Source organism: Photinus pyralis, unplaced genomic scaffold (genome assembly GCF_008802855.1).
Source record: "Photinus pyralis isolate 1611_PpyrPB1 unplaced genomic scaffold, Ppyr1.3 Ppyr1.4_LG9, whole genome shotgun sequence".
Classification (NCBI taxonomy): domain Eukaryota; kingdom Metazoa; phylum Arthropoda; class Insecta; order Coleoptera; family Lampyridae; genus Photinus; species Photinus pyralis.
This window is the reverse complement of record NW_022170878.1, coordinates 21,239,994-21,264,779: the sequence shown is the minus strand read 5'-3', so window position 1 is coordinate 21,264,779 and position 24,786 is coordinate 21,239,994. Positions and strand designations below refer to the sequence as shown.

Below are 24,786 nucleotides of genomic sequence, written 5' to 3'. Positions count from 1 at the left end.
TTCCATCGACAATTACTGCTTCATCTACTTTTATATAAGAGATAGGTAAATCTTATGCCATCAAAGAAAATGGGTTACCTTTGATTTCTTTTAGGGTCCAAGTTCCATACACGTTTTACGTTCCATACTATTTCTTGTTCGACGTACAAGTTTGTATTCACCGAATTGCGAACCTCAAGAAGGAAAAGGGAATTGGCTATCAAATAGTAGTATGTATTGCCTTCAGCGCCCAAACATCTGAGGATCCGGATCCCGAGGATCCCCCAATTTGTATGAATTTAAGGATGTTCTTCGAGTCACGTCGTTTGCAGCTAGTTCCCATTTTCTATTTTTAGTGATTTTAAAAACCAATTTAGTAGATGGCAATCGCCGTCTACTTTTAATGAGGATATGATTGACATTCTTCCATTGACCTTCCAAGTGTCATTAACTTCTAACTGTTTAAGTTCGATCAATCAAGTTAATTGGATAAAACAGGAAAATCAATTCATGTTTCGGGAGTCTCTTGAGTATATAAACCAAGACAGATTCCAATTGGGTATCAGTCATCTTCCGAAAAGCAACAGAAATGTTCTTCAAGGTAAGCCATTTTTATCTTGCAACAACCACTGTAGGGTGCTTGTAGGTTTTCTTCGTTTGCGCAATTGCCACTGTCCACGCTGGATATCTGGGAGGTGGACTTCGGTACGCAGCACCAGTAGCATACGGATTCGCAGCGCCGGCAATTGCTCGAGTGGACCATTTGGCGCCCGCAGTTGCTTCGGTCCACAGGACCGAGTTGTATACGGCCCCAATCGCAAGAACCTCCCTGGTCGCTCCCGCTGTACACTCCGTGGTCGCCGCACCTGTCGTTCGCTCTAACTACTTCGGACACGGGTTTGGGTACGGATCCCACTTCGGATACGCCCGAGCGCTCCCATTGGGATACGCGGGGGCATATCGTGCCGGCTGGTAGACAACTGCATGTTATAACTTAATGCATTTGTTAATAAATGCTCTTTAAATAACGCCCCGTGTTCTCGATGTCTGGACGTACCTTGTTCCATATGCAGCGTTTTGTTCACAAGTTGCTTGTCAAACGTTCTATGAAAGAACGCTGAAACGGGAGCAAATAAAAACACAAGTGGTTTAAACGGGAGGTTAGGCGAGAGAGCTAGTACCTAAGTTCGCCTTATACCACTCCAAGAAGGGCAATTGGGCCAGTCAGAAGAATCCGAAGAAACGGAAGCAAACCGTGATTCGAAATAGTCTCTTTTTCATTAATGAAAGAACTGCGAATGCCTGGGCACACCCCCACATGGGTCTACTGTGCGGGTATTGTGGAACTTGCACCCACTAACCCCCTTTTCTAAGAGGCTGGCAGCTGTGTTCTTCCAATTTAGTTAGGTCATCAGAAAATTGGACCTTCCGACACCATGACCCTGAGACCGCCGTCGTATGCGAAGTTCCATAACACGGGACCAAGAACGGAGCCCTGTGGAACCCCATAGATTGAAATAAACTTGTGCTCTTTGCCCTCTGGATTGGTTGCTATTCTATTTTGAAGATAGTTTTGGCCAGATTGGGGGATACCCCGTTTACTCTAGTTCCCCCAGGGCCACAGAACCTCAAAAATCAGATGAATTTGTAGAAGTGAAGAATATAAAATACCAAATCGATCTTAAGATGTAAAAACAGCAGGATATATTGGAAGAATCCCGAGGAATCTTCAAAATAATATGAAGAATCTTATGTAATAATTTCAAGAATCTTATAAAAATTGAATATCTGAGCAATCCTAAAAATGGGAAGAGATTTGAAAGTGTATCAAACTTCTAATGAATCCAATTTATCTAAAAACAAGTATAAATTGTGCACAACTCATTTTTTTAACGAAATAGCTGTTGTTTTGACAACACCAATGGATATATTTATTGCAGACGTCTCAATCGCCCTTTATGAGTACCCTCTTCCGACAATCCGTTCTTGAGGTATAAGGGAATATACCCGATCACAATAAGAGGTCGAGGAGGAGGGCTATGGTTGGTAAAAATTAATTCCTTTAGTTGAGACCTTTCATTAGAGTACCGTGAAGGATAAAGGTAGTTCCACTCCCCCCCCCCCTAAACCCCGTACTTTGATAAGATGACAGAAAGAAGGGCAGTAGTTGGTAGAAAACGGTTCCTTTTGCTGAAACCTTTAATTAATTAGAATACAATGAGAGATAAAACTAATTTTTAACCCCCCCCCCCCCCCTCTGTCCCTGTCGCTCACTGATCGCGAAAGAGAGTCGCACGAGAAAGTTATAGTTTGTACAAACCAATTTCTTTCGATGAGACATTTCATTAGAATACCATGAAGGGTAGAACATGTATTTACTCCCCCCCCTTCCCATTTTCTAAAGTTTAGCTTGGCACCACTACAGGCATGCGTATGCAAAATCTGAGACCAATTGGTTATCGTATGTAAAAGTTATGCACGTGTTACTTTCGAAAACAGCATCTCAGGAAATAATTCGTAGGGGGGGGGGGGCCTTTTAGACAGCGAAATTTGATGGCCGGCTGGCACACCTTCAAGGTATAGGCTACCTACTGCAAAAAATTCAAGGACTCTAGGACCATTCCCCTAGAAGTAGTTCGAAACGGTCCGAACGGACGGACGGACGGACACCACGCAAACAATAGCACATTTTTTTAATTCTTAAAAAATGCGCCAAAATGCCAATCGTATGGTACATCTTATGAAGGGTTCGATGTGAACTCAATATCCGGGCAGACCCCAGGAAATCGAAGAATATGAAACTAAGGAATTTGAATAGTCCGAGGAATGTTGTACATCTCTTCTAGGTACCAGGAGAGCATAATCCATGAGGATGTCTCTTCCTACGCTCACGGAAAATGTTCGACCACACTACCTTCTGTTCCAGGAGAATATAATGTGGGAGGAGGTGTATCTGTCCCCAATTCTAGAGGTATCTGTTACAAAAATATTGCGAATCTTATACTTCTACCAGGAGAACATATTCCTTGAGGGCGTCTCTTTCTACGCGCACGTCACGTGTTTCAACCCACTACCTTTCGTCCCAGGAGAATGTAATGTGCGAGAAGGTGCTTCTGTCCCTAATTCTAGAGGTATCTGTTACAAAAATATTGCAAATCTTATACTTATACCAGGAGAACATAATGTTTGAGGACGTCTCTTTTTACCATCGCGAAAAACACACTACCTTTCATGTCAGGAGAATATGTGTGAGAAGGCGTTAATGCCTCTAATTTGAAAGGTATCTGTTACAAAAGTGTTGTAAATCTTCCGGAGAACAATTTTTTTTAAAGGAACATATAATGCTCTACAATATGTTTCTGTCCCTAATTCCCCAAGTACCTGCTACCGAGTAGTGTTGCAACATTTGTATCAGGGGAGTATGTTGCGCAGGAGATGTTTCTGCTTCTAATCCACCGAGTGATCTGTAGAAAGAACTTTTTATAATTTTATTGACTATCAGAAAAACGTAATCGATGAGGAGGTAAATTTCTATGCCCAAGAAAATATCTATTTTTGTTATACCAGGCGAATAGGTAGATCTAAAAGGTATTCCTACTCCGAGTAAATAATGTAGTACATTTTTTTCTAGTTACTAGGAGAACATAATCCATGATGAGACCATTTTCTATGAACAAAAAGACTGATTCGGTATATCCTTTTCGTTTAAACGTTTGTATAAACAGAGTTTAATCCATAATAAGCTGTATCTGCTCCTAATTTACTGAATATATGTTAGTAAAATGTTAAAAATTGTATCTGTCTACTAGGAGAACATAATCTGTAAACAGGTCTTCTTAAAAAAAAGGTTCCCTCGCCATATTTTCACTTAAAACTTTTAGTATCAGGAGAATATGTTTTGAGAGGAGGTGCTTAATGAGTATCTGTTAGAGAAGTGTATCTGTTCCTAATACCACTGTGTGTATTTTAGGAATATAATGTAAATCGTCTTTTGCTACCAGGAAAACATAGGCTGAGTTCTTTTCAAAGCGAAAGAGAATTGTTCTAGAACTACCTTTTCATTTAGACTTCTGCATCAGGAGAATATGTTACGCGAGGAGGAGTTTAGGCTCGTTATTTGCCTTTTTGTCTACAAAGGGAACACAACCTGTGAGCAAGTTCAACAACAATATTTTGGTGTCACTCAAAACTTCCATATCATGAGAATATAATATGCGAAGATGTTTTTAGTGCCTGTCGGGCAAATGTAAATTTTCTCTAGCTACCAGGAGAACGTATTCCAGTAGTCCTGTTCTATAAACAAGAGAAATGATTCAGCACATTACTCTCATTCAAACATTTCTATCAAGGAAATATAACCCTTGAGGAGTTGTTCAGTATATGTGTATACGTGTTTTCTCTGGCTGCCTGGAAAACATGATCTATGAGGAGCTCTTTTTCTAAGCCAGAGATATACGTTGTTGCACTTTTTTCATTTAGACGTGTGTATCAGGAGAATCTCAACATAATTGTCTTATCATTTTGATTTGGTTTACACTTTTGTAACAGAGGAATATCAGTATCAAGAGTAAAATGCACGTGGAGGTGGAAATTTAGTAAATTTGTTATGGTTATTAGGAAAACATACCCATTCCAAGCTCAAAAGCAATATTTCATCAGCTTATTTTTGTCTAAACTATTGCATTAGGGGAATGTGTTGCATGAGGACGTGTTTCTGCTTTTAATTTACTGAAAATGTTTCCCTAGCTACCAGGGGAGCATAGTTTATGGGGAGGTCTTTTTCTAAGCTAAAGTGTTCTAGAACGTTATTTTTTGTTTAAACTTTTGTATCAGGAGAATATTTTGTGCGAGGGGAAGTTTGCAACTAAACACGAGTATCTGTTTAGAATTTTTTGAACGTCGCAAGAAATGTTCCAACAGCTTATTTTTGCTTCAAGTGGTGTATCAGGGGAACATGTTGTGCGATGAGGCGCTTCCACTTTTAATTGGCTGGGTCTTCGTTAGAAAAATGTATTTGCTCGGGTTACCAGGAGAACGTAATCCACGATCAAATCCTTTTCCAGTACCTAATTTTGGTATAAACCTTTGCATCAAGAAAATAAGTTGTGCGAAGAGTTTCTACTCTTAATTCACTATTTTTATGGACACTAGGAAAACGTAATCCACGAAGAAGAACTTTTCTAAGCAAAACCGAAACGTTCCATCACCTGATTTTCGATTAATATGTGGTATTAGGAGAATTCCTGGAGGATCCCTTATGGAAGCTTTGTAAACTGTTACTGGCTTCTAGGAGAATATAATCCATGGGGACTAAGTGAAACAAATTGTATTGTGATAATGCAAAATTATATTTCAACATGAAGTAGTACTACACAGGTCCATTATCTTCAGAAGTGAATCTTTTGGCCCAAATCCAATCTACCAACACCGTAGGTGAAAGCGGATGGTGCGACTAATCCAAGATCGGAACGCAGAAGTGGACCGGCGAAGGTCTTCGCAATGACCGGCGTAGAGAGGTGCTCGATTCTCGTGAGCGGGGCGAGATGCTCAACTCTTGCGATCTTCTCGGTGAAGAGAGGAGCGGGGAGAGCGATCTTTTCGACTCTCTCCAACGTGGGAGCGAGGTGCTCGAAGCGGGCTGCGATCAGCGGTTCGACTCGTGCGACCGGTACAATCTTTTCGATCCTTTCCACTGCAGGGAGGACGTGCTCGAGGCGGGTTACGGCCGGTGCGATGGCGATGCTTGGCTGCGGTACCGTGATACGGACGCCTGGGGTTTCGGTGTACTTCAAACGCGGAGTGATGATATCGCTTCTGTAAGAGGACGAGTACGATCCTGGCGTGTACTCGGTTTTGGTGACGGCTGGTGAGACTAAGCTGACAGCTGGAGCTGGCTGGGAGACTGAGAGCCTTAAAGCCGATGGGATGGACTCCACGTTCCAGGCGCTTGCAATTGAAACGAAGGCGGCGAAGAATATAACCTAAAATAAGATAATTGCGCCTAAAGGGCCATGCCTTTTGGAAATTTACCTTAAGAGACATTGTTGGACCGGCTAGCAGTGCTACTGATGCAGTATGTAGACGGCGCACTCATTTTATACCAAAATGTTACGCAAAAGAAACAACTTTTCTCAATGCTCGTGCAGGATTAGTAATTGCTTCAGAATTTTTCCTAATTGATTTTTTAGTTCCTTGTCGTCCGTGTTAAAGTAATAACAACGACGAGGTAATTACTTTCCGTGTTTCTAAAAGAGACTGTGAATCTCTAGATAGCAAATCCAATTAATTAAGCATCAATTAAAGAGCATCCTTAATTCAATTTTACTCCATCCACATCACCAAAGTGCTTCTTAATTGGAAGCCTATCCATCCTCTCCAATAAATCTCCATGGAATTGCAAATGAATTAATTTTGAAGAAATCCACTGCGTTGACACTAGGAACAAGCATCTCTTTGGCCCATTAAGTTACTTTCCTTAGTCGCCATAGTCTTATTAGTTCCACTTAGTTCGCTTTGGTGGTGATCCGAGCGTATGAATGCGAGAAAACCAAGGGAATCAGAGATATGAAGGGATCCGAAAAAAAAACAAAAAAGTGGAACCAGCTGGAGGTGATGGATGTTGAAAAAGCCCCACAAACCAAAAAATTCGGGAAGAAACTGAAGAAGTCTAAGAAAAGGGGACAGTCGAAGCCGAACCACTCAAACAAGCGAGGACGATGAAACACAGTAGCTGCAGCCATATTAAGTTATCAGGTAAAACGAGGAAATCTCAGGAGCTCCAGAAGCTAATATGCGAAAATTTATTGGAATAATATGCATATATGCAGTCGAGGAAACCGAATGGTAGAAAAGGTACGTAGTACCAAAAGATGCTAAACGATCCCGAGCAAATGAAGTGAAAAATGAAGGCTGCCAGGAGAACATAGGCAATGAGGATACCCGTCGCAATGTTCAGGAGAAGTGTTGCAACATGTTATTTTTATTTAAACATTGACTATTATAATATCAGGGGACTAGAATTTTGCACCTAATTCGTGGAGGTTCTTGTAGAAAAGTACTGTACATCCGTCTACCAGGAGAACATAGTCAATGAGAAGGTTTTCTTTATGCTAATTAACATTAAAAAAGGTTTAACTGATACACAGTCAAAAAAATATTTTTCAATGTTTAAATCCCTTTTAAATCTTTGTGTTTTTTTAGCGCATTTCCACAAAAATAAAAAAAAAATGCGCTATTGTGGCCACTTTGTCCGTCCGTCCGTCCGTCCGTCCGTCCGTCCGCCCGTCCGTCCGTCCGTCCGTCCGTCCGTCCGTCCGTCCGCTAACTTTGCGACGCTACTAGTTTTTTATCTTAAGAGCTATTGTTCTACTTTTTTCGCTATTTGGTTCGTTATGGTGTCGAGTCTTGCACCAAGGAAGGAATTTTTTCTGTACCGCTTACAAAAAAAATTTATTGTAAAAAAAACAAAAAACCGTTTTTTACATGTTCCATAATTTTACACTTTTGCCGTTTATTAACGATCCTAGAGATCGTTTATAATTTTGCATTGCTATTTGTCGCCTGCCGGTTGGTCTCTCCGTCTGTTCCTTTGTCTGTCTGTCCGTCTATCTGTCCCTGTGAACGATAACTTTGTTTAGAAATGTTCGATCGCTTTTACATCTTCGTGAGTTATGAACTGAATTGCATGAAATTCAATATGGGCATAGATTTAGCCATATAATACGCAATGCCAAAAGTTGAATCGAATCGATTCAAAATTCACATTGCCCTTTTCGCATCTCGACCATTTATAAACCGAATTGCAAACTTTTTTACTTATAAAAGTATTTGAATGAAATTTGATACATAGGCACTTGGAATAAAGGAAAATCTTAGTTTATTAGTTAGTTATAGTAAATTAGTTTTAAAATTTAGGTTTGCGCATGCGCAGTTCCAACTTTCTTATTTAGAAAAGCATTGAAATGAAATTCTTCTATAAACTGAAATTGAAGTAGCACGTCAACAATGGATTGCCCATGTGCAACGCTATCTTTCATATTTGTGGCCGGATTTTTACGATTTTAACAGAAGTTGCATCTTACAAATGGGAAATGAATGCAAGTGGATATGCGCTTTATGTAAATCGTTTACGATTACTTTTTAACTTGTTATGTTATATTTTCGAAAAGGGAATTCAAAATGATCTCATTTTAAATTAAAATACACAGAAAAAAATTAGATTACGTCCGATAAACCCTGCATACTTATTTTAAACCGGCAGATTAAGCAACAATCATTTAAAAGAATTTCTTCTGTATTTCGTTTGACTAAGAAAATATAGGGCCATTCTGAAAATGGCAATTTTGTTTACTGTCCCCAATATGCCTTAAGCGATAGAATCTGTTAAAGTTTTTAATTTACCACTTTAAACCCAACATGAGCCCATGACCCCTATATTCTTTTTTTAATAGCACTAACAATTACGAAAATACCGTATAAAAGCATCGAAAATGGGACACCCTGTACAGCTTTCTAACTTTTGTATCAGGAGAATATAATTTTACTGAAAAACAATGAGAGGGATTTTTTGTCCTAGCAGTGTTCTCCAACACTTTCGTTTCCATTTTCAAAAATTATGTATTATGAAGATGGAATGCACGCATAGTTTCTGCTCGTAATAAAGAGATAATCATAGAAAATGGCTTTAAGTAGCTAGCAGGAGAACATGATCGATAAGCACATCAATTACGAAGGGCAGGTTTACAACACTTTCTTTACAATTGTTAAAAATATTTCCTAGCTACCAGAAGAACGTAACCGACGAGGATGTTCCTTAGGAGAAGTTAGCTACCAGGAGGGCATAATCAATATGAGGAGGTTCTTTTCTATACTGAAAAGGAATGTTCAAGCCCTTCATTATTGTGCAAACATTTAGATATTGCCAAAATCGGATACACGACGAAGTGTTTCAGTTTCTCTCTCAAAAAGTTCTACCAGGAGAACATAATTGACGAGGATACTTTTTCCTATGCTGGAAAAAGGTTTTTCAGCAGCTTATTTTCGTTGATCCTTATAATTTGTAGGAGTATGCTGCAAGAGAATCTGTCCCTGTTCCCAATATCCTGATAATTGTTACCAGGAGAATATAATCAATGAGGAAATCCTTTTCTATGCCGAAAAGAAGTTTTCTTCTAATACACTACGACGTCTGTTTTGCGAGAATGCAACACAACACACGAATAATCTGTCATAAATTTTCTGAAGCTACCAGGAGAGCATAATAGATGAGGGTGTCCTTTTAGATGATCGGTACATTAAGCTTGGCAACACTGTATGTGTGTTTAAACTTTTACATCTTCGGTATTGAAGGAATGCAATTAACGAAGAGGTGCTACTAGATTCTCTCTCAAGTTCTTGCGCATTTTCTCTAACTACCAGGAGAACATAATCGACGAGGATGCTCTTTCCTATGCTGAAGAGAGGTTTTTCAACACTGTTCCTAATACACTGATAATTGTTACCAGGAGAATATAATCAATAGGGAAATCCTTTTCTATGCCGAAAAGAAGTTTTTTAAATACCTTACGATCTATGTATTGCGAGAATGCAACACAACACACGAATAATCTGTTGTCAATTTTCTGAAGCTACCAGGAGAGCATAATAGATGAGGTTGTCCTTTTAGATGATTGTCATATTAAGCGTGGCAACACTGAATGTGTATTTAAACTCTTACATCTTCGGTATTGAGAGAATGCAATTTACGAGGAAGTGTTTTTGTTACTCATACACGGATAATCTGCCAAAAAACGAACTCCTCTACTTGCCAGGAAAACGTAATCGATGAAGATCGCAAGAGAAATTCTCCAACACGTTGTCTTGGTTTAAACCTTTGTGCCAGAAGAGCATAGTCTGCAGGGAGGTGTTTCCTGTTCCTAATACATGGAGAATGCGTTAGAAAACTGTCTTTGCGGTTACTATAAGAAAGATGTAAAGAAGAAATGAGTAAAGTGGAAGAAACAGGCGTGGGGTAACAAAGTGTTAAGCAGGCGGATGGTGTATAAATAAGCGCAATGGTAGGGTGCAAAGAGAAATTCTGAAGATGGTGCGGGAGAGGTGTAAGGAAATCGCACAAAGAGTGTACGAAATGAATGACGATGAAAGGGCGATGTGAATGTCAAAGGGCCGAAGAAGGAGGAAAAGTTCCAAATAAATGTGAAAAATTCATACCAGCACGACATAAAAAGAGATTAACGAACTAGTTCGAAAGGTAGAAAATGCCAAAGGACATAAAAGGTAAGAAGCGCATGCGAGAAAAATTCGGAAAGAAAGCGTTAAAGGAGGTGGTGATGAACATAGTTTGAAGGAGGAGAAGATCTACTTTGTGTCTTCTACTGAGGGATAAAAAGGGATCTAAAATATTCGTAGGAACCAAAGAATACCAAGCAACCAAATAATATGAAGAATCTTACACCAAGCGTTTTCTTTTCTTTTTCTCCTGTCCCATACCTGTTGAACGTCTGCTAGAAAGGCGCTTTCACAACCTACACATTCAGTTCTCTTCCATTGTCCGTCATAAGTATTAGGAAAATATAATCGAAAATAGGTGTCAGCTTAAGAGTGGCGCAAAGGGTTTTTTTTCTTGACAGACCCCCCTAAATCTATACAACACGGGCATTAGCGAAGAACTATCTTTGATTGCAATGTGTAAGAAGAAAAAATATCTTGTCGGTATTTTCTACCAGGAGAACATGAAAAGGCTATAACTTCTTTTTTGGGTACAAGATTTAGAGATTATACTAGTGTCTGTACTAAATTCTTTCCTATAAGGAGAACATCATAATTAGTAGATTAAATACTCGATACCAGGAGACCATAATGCATATATATTAGGAGGAGAACCATAACAGGATATGAGTCTTATAATCTTCATTGCACTGTATGTGTGCTCTTTAAAGGGTTCTACGTCAATATACTGTATCAAAATACAAGGGGATGAGAGAGTAATAATGAGAGATCTGTTATAATTTGTATTTGTTGAAATATCAACTGTATTAATAATAATAATAGTCAAATACCCGCCTAACCCCAAACCGAAGCAGCCCTGGCGTATTTCAAATCATGCCCTGCAAATGCCAATGGAGCGGCTCCATGCGCGTAGCCCACTTGAGCAATTGGTGCGGGATGTGCCCTTACAATCGGCGCGACCGGTTCAAAATGGGCAACCCTGGTCAGCGTCGGAGCGTAACCGATGGCCGGTGGTTGTGGTACCGAGTAACTGTACCCGGGAGTTTCGGTGTACTGGACGCGTGGCGTAATGACGTCGCTCCTGTAGGAGGACGAGTACGATCCTGGGATGAAGTCGGTTTTTGTAACGGCCGGCGAGACGTAGCTTCTGTACGCGATCGGCGCTGGAGCTGCGTACCTGAGGGCGGGTTCCAGGTAACCGGCGTTGGCGATGGCGACCACGGCGCAAAGTACCACAACCTATGCAAAGGAGAGACAGTTAGGGGACCAGCGCAACGATGTTCATGACTTACCTTGAAAGACATTGTATGAAGCGAATGATCCTTACGCTGACCGGTTGGGATTTTATACTTCACTTCTCAAAACTACTTTTCACTTGTGATTGTCACGTAATGTGCAATAATTAACGCAAGTTGCGCTTAATTACATATACAGTACCTCCGGGTCTTACCGTCGTAATGAGAATTACCAGTGGAAACCTTTGAAGCAAGTACAAGGCCAAATCCAACTTGTGATCGAATGTTATGGTTAACCATGGCATACCACCAGTAGAAGAGTACAAGATGAAGGGATGAAAAGGTTTTACACGTAAATATGCCAAAAAAATATGTAACAGGAAAAGACGAAAACGAAACTTATTTTGTGGCTCCTTATGGCTCTACGAATATTTTGGATCTCTTTCCATCCTTCGGATTCTTTCGTTCTTTTCAGATCTCCTCCAGTCTGATTGTTTGCCTTGTACAGATTCTCGCATTTTATTAAATCCGCCAGATTTTTCAGAGCGCGTATGTTTCCTCTAGTTTTCCTGGATTTTCGTATACTCCAACACCTTCCAGTTTGATGAATTCGTCCAATTCTTCAGCTTCCTCGGATTTTCCAGATTATCAGTAACCTCCAAATTCTTTGGTTCGGATCATTCAGGTCATTTTACCCATCCTTAAAATATGGAACGCCGTTTTAGTATTTATACCAACATTTTATCATGTATCATTTTAAATAACAGTCAATCTTATGTTGTTAAAAAACTATCACTCTGAGGAACGGGGCCGCTAATTTGGTGTACCTACACGCTGATATACGTAGTTTCTTCAACAAGAAATCAAAACGCAACTTGTATTTTTATTTTACAATCTTGTTATTATTATGTAACCATACCAACACGAACTATATTATTTTTCTTACCAAGCCATCTCTAACATACTCCCCCCCGTTTACGGAAATTACAAATTTTCGGAAACAATACAAGAAGAATAGAAAATACAAAATCTTAAAATTATTTCTTCGCTTTAACCATTGAATACTTTAACTAAACTACTAATTATCTACATCTTAACTACTAGGCTTACCACCCTGACTTACAGAATCAGCTATTACTTTATCAAAAGTTGATTTTGATATTTCTAGTGAATATAATTTTTGGATTGGTCTCTTTACTATCCCATTTTTTTGTTTTTAAAATGAAAACACGATTAATCCCATCACGTCCCGGGATTGCACTCAATATGCGCGCAAGCGGCCACTCCAAACGTTTTTTCATTTTGTCGTCGATCATTACAAGATCTCCAACTTTCAAATCACAGACCTTTTGTTTTTGATTTCTAATAGTCAATTTGCCTATATATTCTGACCGAAAACGCGCTCGTAAATCATTGCAAATATGTTGCCTATGTTTAAATTGTTTATTAAGTTTTTCTGTATAAAGCATACCGCAATCCGGTACGCCTATCTCTTTTGTTTCGTGGAGAAACATAGAAGGTGTTAAGGGTTTTAAATCGTCAGGATTTTCTGATACATATGTTAAAGGTCTATCATTTATGATTGCCTCCACATCGCATAGCACTGTCACCATACTTTTGTACGATAGACACGCTTTTCCCAAAACCTTTCGTAAACATGATTTTAAAATTCCTACCAACCTTTCCCACCACCCTCCCCACCAGGGAGCGGAAGGTGGATTAAAGATCCACTCTATTCTTTGTGCCGAGCTAAACTTAACTATTTTGTTCCAATCTAAATCTCGTAACGCTTTATTAGTGCCTACAAAATTCGTACCGTTATCCACTATAAATGATTCGCGGACGCCCTCGTCTGGCTATGAAACGACGTAAAGTTTCGATAAATGCCTCAGTAGAAAGTCCCGACGCTAACTCAAAATGAACGGCCCGATACACGGCGCATGTAAATAAACTGATCCATGCCTTTTTGTTATTTCGAAGAAAAACAGGACCTGCATAATCGACACCTATGATTTCGAAAACTCCAGCATCACGGACGCGGTTCGGTGGCAGAGCCGGTTCTTCGCAGCTTGCAGGTTTTGCGGTTTGTCGTTTACACACGATGCATTTGTTTACGATAGTTTTTATCGTTCTTCTTAACGATGTGATCCAAAATTTTTCCCTTAATCGGCTCATAATGAGCGTAACGCCGACATGCCCCAATATTTCGTGGGTCTCTTTAACTAATAACCTTACTACATCGTGATCTGAATCTAATAAAATTGGATATAAAAATAATGGATCATCTTCACGATATAAAATTTTCGTTTTTAACACGTGTAATCGGTCTTTGTTTTCCATTATTTTAAACGAAGACCACTTTTGATTATTGGCTTTAGAAAACATGTCGAATTGTAAACGTTTTAATAAACGTATTTCTGCCTCTTCTAATTCTCTAACCATTAGTCGTAAGTTTCTTACATCAATGTTATTTCCACGAAAATTCTCTTGATTTTCCTTTTTATACTTACAATTCTCTCTAAATCTTCTGGCCCATGCAGCGAATCGAATAATTTTTGAGTAAGACGAAAAATGAGTACAAAAATTAAAATCATTTGTACGTTCAGCACTACTCAAATTTACAATCGCTGATTTTTTCCTTTCGCTTTGTACTTCTTCATCATTTACTATTGCTTCGGATGTGGGCCAATCTTCTTCTCTCTCATACAGCCAGCTTGGACCGTGCCACCACATGGATTTTACCAAACGAGACGGGCTGCACCCCCTCGAGGGAAGATCTGCAGGATTTTGGTCACCCGAAATGTGCCGCCAAGCTTCTTTGTCGCTATGTGTACGTATCTCGGAAACTCGGTTGTGAACAAACGTACCACATTGAATATCGCTCTTAATCCATGCCAGCACCGTTGTGGAATCCGTCCAATAGTATACGGTTTCTATTTTTCGATTTAAAGAGTTAATTACCAATGACGTGAGTCGTGTGGCAATAGTAGCAGCCATTAATTCAAGACGAGGAATCGTTGATTTTTCCGGAGTGACTTTGCACTTAATAAAGTGACTTTGACATTCCCATTATGCTCGGTTCGGGCAAAAATTACGGCAGCATATGCTTGCCCACTAGCGTCTCCGAAAACGTGTAAACTTAACGTTCCTGGCCCTATTTCACGAGGTATTTCTATTTGTTTCATCAGTGGCAGTTCTCGTACCCACTGACAAAACACGTCTCTCTCGGTCCCCATTACTTCTACGTCCCAATCAGTTTTTTCTTTCCATAACCTTTTTAATAAAAGTTTTGGCTGTAAAGACACGGGACATGTTACACCTATGGGATCAAAAATTTTTAGAGTTGTTCGTTTTGTTATATTATCAGTACAACCCGGTCCAAGAGCATCAGGATTAATCATAATAACATCTTTCCGTTTATCCCACCCTAAAATATTGGTAACGTTATCACTAGTCGTATCGAGCGTGTACTCCCAACCTCTAAGATTGAAACCTCCCATGGCAAATATTTCACTTGCAGTTTTGATGAACTCATGTAATTCATCAACTGTGTTAACGCTTGTAATACAGTTATCAACGTAAAATGATTCTTTAAGTTTTTTACTTATGTCGGCAGACCATATTTTTTGAAAGTTGTGATTACGTGTCATATTTTGATCATTTGAACAATTATTTAAATGTAGTTCGATAATTGCCGCCAACAAAAAAGGACTGCACGACAAACCAAATACTACACGTCTATGCCTATAAGTGACAAGCTCCTCGTTTTTAAACCACAAAAATCGCAAAAAATCTCGATCTTCGTTAGCAACATCTATCTGCAAAAATGCTCGTTTGATGTCCGCTATAATCCCGATTTTCCCTTCCCGAAATCTATTAATAATATTCGGAATGAGCGCTATCATATTGGGTCCCTTTTCTAAACAATTATTTAACGACGGTTTTCCTGGAGTGCTTGCCGACGCGTCAAATACCGGTCTAATCGGAGTCGTACTACCTGGTTTCAGTACTGCGCGATGCGGTAGATAATGACAATGCAAATCACCTTTGGAAAAGGGAACCTTTTCAATAATATTTTCGCTTAACCAATTGTCCAAAATTTCATCATATTCAAGAAAAATATTTTGGCCTTTCAGTTTTTTAACGTTAGATAATAGCCGCTTGCACGCAATTTCGAAATTCGTAGGTAATGGTTGGTGATTATCCACTCAAGGTAATCTAACCTCGTATCGACCATCCGAATTAAAATTAGCTGTTTCTAAAACATACTTACGTGCCTTCATGTCTATTTCTGACCTTTCTACTGTTTCAATCGGATCTGTAATACCAAGTAGATCTAATTGCCATAAGTCAGTTGGCGTAGCAGTTTCAATAAACATTGCATTTAAAAGTATCGCCGAATCTGAAAGTTGCGATGTTGACGGTAATTTTCCCGTTACGGTCCACCCAAGCTTAGTTTTAAAAGAAGTTAACCCATTGCTTAATTCGCGTATCTTCCCTGTGAACAATTTCCCTATTACATCCGCCCCAATAAGAACTTCAATGGGAGTTGAATCACCGTCAATATCGCTGAGATGTATGCCCTTATTATCTAATTCCTTTAACAGGGGTTTACACTTTAATTGCGGAATTGATTCACAAATTATATCTTGACCTAATGCAATAAATTTGCAAGCAAAACGGTTATTTAAATCACGCAACCTAATTAAAAACAGATCGTGGCTTCCTACCTTCGACCGTTGACCACCGAAAAGGGAATGAATGACTTCTTGTTTGCCGTGGGATTCGTAGCCTAATTCTTCAGCTACAGACGAAAGTACATACGAGCGTTGAGAACCGGCGTCGAAAAGTACACGTATTACTTGTTCTCTGGTGTCGGAGTACAAAACAACTCTTGCAGTTGGTAAACAAACTTCTGGGCATCCCGAAAGTGTTGTCAAATTATTCTCCTTCGCGGTTTTTTGTGGTCGACGAGTATTGGTATCGCTTTCTCCATCTGAAACATATGCACTTTTCTCGTGTTTATTTACCAGTTCGCACAAAAGAAGTGTGTGTCGGCCTGAACACCAACTACAGCTTAACTTTACACGGCATGATTTCGAATTATGGCCATGCTTTAAACAGCGAAAACAACATTTCTCTCGCTTCACTATGTTTTTCCGCTCATCAAAGTTTAGTTTGCGAGCAACAGTACATTTGTTATTTTCGTGTTCGCCATTACAAAATATGCACGACAAATTGGATTTCGAAACAAACAGAGCGTTTGCAGTCGCAACATCACCTTGAACTTCATAGGTTTGCTTCCCTCGCAACTGCTTCCTTCCTTCTTGGTTCGCTGTAATGTTGAAGCCTGTCATTGCCATCTTAATAGTCTCCTGATCGCACACTTCTAGTTCCAGGAACGTCATCAATTGGGTCAGCTGGTCATGCGATTCAGTTGTTAAACCGTCTTTCCTACTGAACTGCTTCCATGCTCGTAGGACCTCTTCAGGAAGACAAGATTCAACCAAAGGATACAATAACGTAGCGTAGTCCTTTTTCATTACACCCAATGAATTGAGTGCCCGTAAATGCGATCCCAATTTGTCATATAAATCTGACAGTTTCGGTTTCCTTGTGTCAGACGCATTCTGAAGTACAAGGGCTAATAACTCTCGTACATAAAACTGTTTCACGAGGTCATCTCGTCCGAAACGGTTCTTCAAACTTTCTATCGCTTTTTCATAATTATCTCCCGTGGGAGGAAAACTGGTTACTATATTCTTGGCGCTAGATTTTTCGACTGTAGCCTGTAACAAGTATTGAAACTTCACTTCATTGCTTAAAGTCGGATCTTCGTGATACTTTTTGAATTGACTCCAAAAAGGAAGCCATTCCTTTACCGATCCCTCGAACTTCGGTATCTGTAATTTCGATAACGCTTTCTGTGTAAATGACGGAACGATTTCAGGAGATTGTGTTGCAGATGCAAGAAATTTATTCATTGCGATATTCGCGTCGATAAATTGTTTATGGTACGTATCATCTGATTCCAATTCAGCACTAATTTCATCTTCCGACATGTCACTCTGAAACAACTTTTTGTTATAATGTTCTTGACTGATATCTAATTCTTTCAGCCGTATTTCTAGTAATTGAAACGCGCTTTGCTTAACGTCCAAAGTGGTTTCCGTACAAACCGTCTCCATAAAGGTATTGAAAGCTCGAGTAAAAGCACCGCGGGCTACAGTACGTCGTTTTTTGAGTGGTTCAGTCATCTTCAACTTTTTGTTTGACAATCTCTATTACTTTTTGTTGTACACCACTTAAATTTACCCACTTGTCCTGTCACGGTCGCCACTCTGTATCACTCTGAGGAACGGGGCCGCTAATTTGGTGTACCTACACGCTGATATACGTAGTTTCTTCAACAAGAAATCAAAACGCAACTTGTATTTTTATTTTACAATCTTGTTATTATTATGTAACCATACCAACAACGAACTATATTATTTTTCTTACCAAGCCATCTCTAACATATGTCTCTAAATTTTTCGTTTGTTGTTTTTATCTTACGTATTAAGAGATTGATTGAAAAAATGTTGATTAATAACGATGATACATGAATTAAAATGATTGTTGATAATTTTAATTAGGCGCTAGTATACACGTAGTCAAATAGACTAAACTGTAGTTCCTGAAACTTCCGCACAATCAGAGATACGAATTAAAATTATCAACAATCATTTTAATTAATATAACATTTTAATTCAACAATCACTTTAAATAATTCTTGCCGATTTTAACAGCATGAATTCATATGATTGTTGAATTAAAATGTTCTCTGAAAATATTTGTATAATTTTATTCCAAAATTTTACAATGTGCCATTTTAAATAACAGTCAATCGTATGCCTCTACTTTTTACGTTTGTTGTTATTGTCTTACGTATTAAATATGATTGTTTAAAAAATGTTACTTAATAAAAATGTGAAATAAATTATATTGTTATATTGAATGAGTGTATATGAAACTGTATTTCAACAAACAATTAATAACAAACAATTAAATTGAATTGCAAGAAATACTTCGATTAATAATACGATTTTGTCCAACAAACATAAAAATTCATTCATTTTAAATGTGGAATTAAAATTATCAACAAACATTTTAATTCATCAGTCATATAAATTCGACGATATGAAAATTGAGGCCGAATATTTTCAACAATCACTTTAATTCAACAAACAAATAAATTTTTATTGTTAGACGTAGTAAAAGAATCTTTTAAAATGATTGTTGAATTAATATGATTGTTGAATTAAAATGTTACATGAATTAAAATGTTTGTTGATCATTTTAATTAGGCGCTAGTATACACGTAGCCAAATACACTAAACTGTAGTTCCTGAAACTTCCGCACAATCACAGATACGAATTAAAGTTATCAACGAACATTTTAATTCATGTAACATTTTAATTCAACAATAATTTTAAATAATGCTTTCCGATTTTAACAGCACGAATTAATATGATTGTTGAATTAAAATGATTGTTGGGAATATTTGTACAACACTTCAATAATTGAATTAATATGATTGTTGAATTAAAATGTTTGTTCATAATCTTAATCCCACATTTAATATGAATAAATTTTTATGTTTGTTGAATTAGTTCTAGTTAGTTATATTACTGTTCGTTTATGTATTCGTTTGTTGATTTGTATTGTTAAACTTTCGTTATACACATTGCTATATAATTCATACATCATTTCAATTAAGTGATGTTTTTTAAACAAACTTATTTAATGTTTCACATAAAAACAACAAACATAATAAATCGGGAAATAAAATTAACTGTTGTTTATAATGTTACATTGTAAACTTTCGTAATAAAAAGTAAAACGGCGTTCCATATTAAAAACACCTTTATCTATAATTCAATTTCTAATTCTTGAACTTCCACAAAATGGATTCTTCCATTCCATTGAAATCTTTCAATTCTTCTGTCTACATTCTTCTAACGATTTTGACACATTTTCCTTTTACACCTCGTTGGCTTGTACAGATCTTCCTTCTTCTTACTTTCTTTCTTTACCTTTGCTTCATACGTAGTCGCTCCTCGTTCACACATCTTTTTTTCTCACGCTTCTTCAACTATCCTACACGTCGTTTTCACGCATCTTACCCTAACGCCCGTTTCTTTTACAACTTACTCGTTTTCGCTTCCATCACCCCTTTTTCCCGCCTACTTTCTGGAAATTGTTGTTATACACGGTTCCTTTACCCCTTCTTTCCCAATGAAACGCTCTCCGTGATGCCCACCTCCATTCGTGTCTCTTTATTATCTTCATCATGACCTCTTTACACCACCCTCCTGCTGGCGCTCCTGCTTTATACGTATTACACACCTTTGTCACAGCTGCTCCACTACTCCCAACATTTTCATACTCGGCTATCCTCATCAGCACTCTTCCACGTTACATTTCATTACGCCTCTCTCCTTAGAGTGCGTTTCTTTACGTCTCTTCTTTTCAGATTCCCTTTACGTCGATTTATGTGTCTTCAGCGGTTCTTAAAAACCTTCAAAATCTTACAAAAACCTTGTCAAATTTTTAAATCCTTCGAACAGTGAAGTTCTCCACGAGGTTTTCAAGAGTTAGAAGCTTTTAGGTCCTTCACTTGGAGTCTGTTCAAAACTTTGGATCGGAGTATGATCGCAAGACAAAAAGGGACAGAATTATGTGCAAAAAAGGTATACTCGGATGGCCTCTAGTGGTGAACTAAAGAACTAAGGTAATAATTACATCTAAGCTACGCGGGTTTTCAGAGGAAATACATAGATGGCGTAACAATATTACTTAAATAGGGTTTAAAAAACCACGTTACACAGATTCCGACTCCAAAAGCGCTGAGATTCCTTACGCAAATACGATCCAAGCGTTTTTACTAATTTTTTTTAGGGTTATTAAGAACTACTTTGGCCTTTGAGGTCTGTAAGAAACGAAAACCATTAAGTAGGTTTTTGAGACCTTAAGGGTTCCTAGGAGCTCTTTTAAGCGCCATTCTGAACCGTTAAAAACCTGTAGGAGTGGTCCACAATAATAAAAGGTCAAGAATGCAGATCCGGGGGGTTAGGCGGAGGGGGAAGTGGTAGGGTCTGTTAACGTTTTAGAGAAGAATGCAGAACCTGGTGATCCGGAGGAGTATAGAACATCCCCAACAATTCAGGATTTATTGTTCATTTCCATAAATCGTAATACACCCCAGACCCCCCGGTATTACATCAAAACTCAGGCCTAAAGACTTTCCAAAAAAAATGATGCTGTAGGTGGTCCGTAAATGTTTTAGGGAGAAATCCGAAACTGGAGGTCTGAGGGGTATGAAAAATTTAATGTTCATTTCCTTAAAACTATCGTACCATCTTCGTAATATATTGGGGATTATTTCATACCACCCGATGCTACGTTTTCACTCAAGACTCAGGCCTAAAATGATGCTGTAAGGGCCGTAAACATTTTACGGAAAAATGCAGTATTCCATACCTCCCTATAGCATTGAAGTGGTTAATGTTCATTTACCTTCAAATATTAGATCTTTGCCTTGAGGAAAATTTGTGTATATAAAAAAAGAATCATATTGTATCATTAACGTGGTAATTTGTCACGTAATATTATGCTAGGTCGACGAACACACAGCTATTTCTTATCATACCGAGTATGTTGGTACATAAAAGTGCGGAAATGTTCGTTCGAGGTCTGCCTAGCAAAGTGGCGGCATGCAAAAGTGGTAGAGTAACAATTCAAAGCGAAAATGTGGAGCAGAAAAATAAGTGTATTCCGAGTTTTCTATAATTAATTAAATCGGAACAGTACGAAATGCTGCGTTTTGTCCTTAGTGTATGCGTTCTTTTTTAAATTCTTGCGGTGTGTTATTAATGAAGCTTTGTATTGATTACTGCGAAAATCGGGCCATTTGGCGTGTAAACTGGTGCAGTACACCGAACCCAGCCTGCAGGCGTCATCAGCCGATAACCTGAAATCCTCTTCAGTGAGGCATTTAGTAACAACGTGGGCGACATTTCAGGACAATAACCTACAGGGTATTATCCTTATTTATTATATTTATATATTATATATTATATATTTATTATATTTATTACTATTTCCGTTTTGTGCAAATTATCGGTGATTTAGACTAAATCGCGTAAATTTTCGTGCTGTTCAAAGACACAGTAAAAAAGTGGTCAACCTTTTAAGGATTTTACTACTGTAAGATCCGAAGGTTTTCAGCCCTGTCCAAGAGAGTTTTAGAGAAGCATTTAATACAGATTTAGTTATACGAGCCTTTAGAGGTCCCAAATATTTTGCAAAATCTTCCAAAGGTATCCAACTAGCAGAAGCTTATCAAATATTAGAACATCGTTCTGCAACATCCAAGTGCTATTGTGAGCGTTTGAAGGTATAAGACAGCCTTAAATAGTGGATGAGGATGAGGAATATTTCAAGGTAGAGCTTAAATTTCATCTGAAAGAACTTTTCAGGACCGTTTAAGAAGAACCTTCAACAGTTTTAAGGGTCTAACAACACATCAGGTGTTTCTAAGGGTATAGGTAGTGGTGTCGTAGAAACCCTAAACGTAACTTAGACCACAGTGAAAAGCTTATGGTTCTTCCTTTTTATTTCCAATGTGGATGAAGTGTTAGGCGAAGGAATACTAAGAACAAAATTGAAATCCATGCAAAAATTTATTCAACCCTTTAAGTTACACATAAAACGTGTAAATTACAAAATAGACTTGTAGTGGACGCCGTGACCTAATGCGATTTCACGTGCGCCGAATCCAGCGAGGCCATATCCATATGCGGCAGGTGCAACGAGTTCGGAACGAAGAAGTGGCGCTGCGGTTCCGAAGGCGAACGTCTTGGCAATGGCTGGAGTTGCGATACCGTGAAGGGTTTCGGTGAGAAGAGGAGCGGTGGTGAGATGATCAACTCGGGCGACGGCCGGAGCGAGGTGCTCGACTTTGGAAATTGTTGGGAGCGAGGCAATGGTGCGCGCTTCCAGGAGGGGAGCGGCGGCGAGGTGCTCGAATCTAGCGACGGTCGGAAGTGGTGCGATGACCTTTTCTATTCTTTCGACGGGGGTTGGCAGTGCGAGATGTTCGAATCGGGCGATGGATGGAAGGGCCGGTAGAATTTTTTCGATCCTTTCCACTGGAGCGATAAGGGGTTCAACACGTGCAACGGTGGGAACGGCGATCCTTTCGACTGCTGGGAGGACGTGCTCGACACGGGCTACGGCTGGTGCGATGGCAATGCTCGGTTGGGGTACCGTAATGCTGACACCGGGCGTTTCGGTGTATTTAACACGTGGAGTGATGACATCGCTTCTGTACGACGATGAGTATGATCCTGGTGTGTACTCAGTCTTAGTGATGGCTGGTGACACTAGGCTGACAGCTGGGGCTGGTTGGGAAACTGAGAGCCTTAACGCAGCTGGTAGCGGCTCCAAGATGCCAGCGTTGGCAAGCGAAGCAAAAGCGACAAGTAACAGAGCCTGAAACAAAATTAATGCTAAGCTTAGATGATTCTTCTCCTTGGCACTTACCGTAACAGACATTGTTGGTTGAGGAGTAGCTTGTTGGTACTGATTCATGTTACACCTTCTGCTACGTTTTATACTCGCAATTCAAGCAACTTTTCCTCCAGCAAGTAATGCGTATGATTAGTATTTCAAGTCTTAATTATCATTCTATTTTAATATCTTGATGGAATGTTGAAAGTTGTAAATGAGCTTAATGACGATTATAGGTATTAAGAGTACAGAGGCAACCCCACCTTGTTTATCTTTAGTAATAAGATTGAGTTTTTGTCAGCGCCATTTGGTTGATACACAAAGAAGAATATGATTTGATGGAGAAAAGACTTTCAAAAATTGTCACACGTATTTCAGATAAATTCACTTCCTACATATTTGCCCATGGAATACTTCCTGTACCATTCGGTACTGGAAAATGTCCCAATGAAATATTTGCAATATTAGCCACATTAGTCGCATTGCAATTTCCCATGAAAATAAAAGAACGAATTCACATAAAAAAAGGGTTATTCTTCTTTCTCTTCTCTACTCCTTATCCGCTGTATTCAATTCCTCTATTCTATCCTGTCTCTTGCTAGGATTTTCGTTTCCTCTACCGTCTTTCCTCTTTCCATTTCTATTTCTCGGATCTGGTCCATTCATTGTCTCCTTGGTCTTCCTCTTTACTTCTCCCTTGGTTCTCCCATCTCCATTATCATTCTTGTAAATCTCTCTGGTTCCTCTTTATTATATGCACAAACCAGTTCAGTTGTTTCTTTTTATTTTTTCCGTTATTACCTCTGTTCTTCTACTTCTCTGATCAGGTCATTTCTTACCCTGTCCCATTTGGTTTTTCCAGAAATTGTTTCATTTCCATTTCGTTTCCTTCATTAGTGTCCAGTTTTCCGAAGCGTATATAGTTGGTATTTTTCTTTTTACCTCTATACCTACGTTTTTATCTCCTAGTATTGTGTTGTTTACTGAGTAATATATTGTTGTTGATGTAGTAGCTCTATTTTCCCATCCATTACACTTCCCAAGCATTCGTGTGTTGTTATTCCTTCCAATATTATTTATTCTTGCATTTGATTCCTTTGTCTGTTTCTATTTCATTTATGATCATTATTTTTGTTTTGTTTGTATTTATTTCTATCTTCATGTTTTCGCCTGTCTTCAATTTCTTTAGTCCAGGCGTTTACTAAATTTTGCATTTTGTTTCTTCTGATTTACTATTAATACCACAACATCTGCGAATAACGGGCTGCTCGTTCTAACTGCTGCCAGGTTCCTGTCCATTTGGTTATATTTTTCTTGAATTTGTTTAGTAATTTTGTCTATAATAATGATAAAAAGTAGAGGGCTTATGCCGTCTCCTTCCCTTACACATTTTGAATTCATCTGGTCTTTGTCCCGCCATCTGCACTCTTGCTCTTACTGTTTCATAATATGTACATCTCACCGTGTTTACCAACATGTTGGGTATTTCCAGTTCTCTCAGTTTTTCCCATACCTCTCTCCTAATATCCGGTGCAATGCCATCTTCTCCACTTGCTCTTCCAATTTTGATTTTTGTATTGGCTCTTCGACTTCTTCTCTCTTTATTCTTTGTGCCTGTTCCACTTGTTCTTCTCTTGATATTTTATCTTCTGGCTCTATCGTGTTAGGTATACTCAATTATGTAATGTTCTCTCTAGTATTTCTTTTGTATCTGTTAGTGTTTATCCCTGTTTATTTTTATTTATTCTCATGTGTTCCCTGTTTTCCCCCCTTAATTTTTTTATTCTCGTC

At 38.6% G+C, this 24,786-nt stretch overlaps 3 protein-coding genes across 3 annotated transcripts; 1 reads left to right on the top strand and 2 right to left on the bottom strand.

The window, feature by feature from the left end:
- Positions 1-568: 568 nt before the first annotated feature.
- LOC116180075 (cuticle protein 10.6-like) lies at positions 569-955 on the top strand. The gene is made up of 2 exons (XM_031499906.1): positions 569-580; positions 626-955. Exons 1-2 carry the CDS (start codon positions 569-571, stop codon positions 953-955), a joined length of 342 nt encoding a protein of 113 aa, XP_031355766.1.
- A 4,376-nt stretch (positions 956-5,331) lies between these two features.
- LOC116180264 lies at positions 5,332-6,087 on the bottom strand. The gene is made up of 2 exons (XM_031500165.1): positions 6,010-6,087; positions 5,332-5,960 (listed from the first exon to the last, which is right to left on the bottom strand). The coding sequence occupies exons 1-2, from the start codon at positions 6,019-6,021 to the stop codon at positions 5,367-5,369; spliced, it is 606 nt and encodes a 201-aa protein (XP_031356025.1). The 5' UTR covers positions 6,022-6,087; the 3' UTR covers positions 5,332-5,366.
- A 4,897-nt stretch (positions 6,088-10,984) lies between these two features.
- On the bottom strand, positions 10,985-11,577 carry LOC116180213. Its single transcript, XM_031500096.1, has 2 exons — positions 11,499-11,577; positions 10,985-11,445 (listed from the first exon to the last, which is right to left on the bottom strand). Exons 1-2 carry the CDS (start codon positions 11,508-11,510, stop codon positions 11,041-11,043), a joined length of 417 nt encoding a protein of 138 aa, XP_031355956.1. The 5' UTR covers positions 11,511-11,577; the 3' UTR covers positions 10,985-11,040.
- Between the last annotated feature and the right edge of the window lie 13,209 nt (positions 11,578-24,786).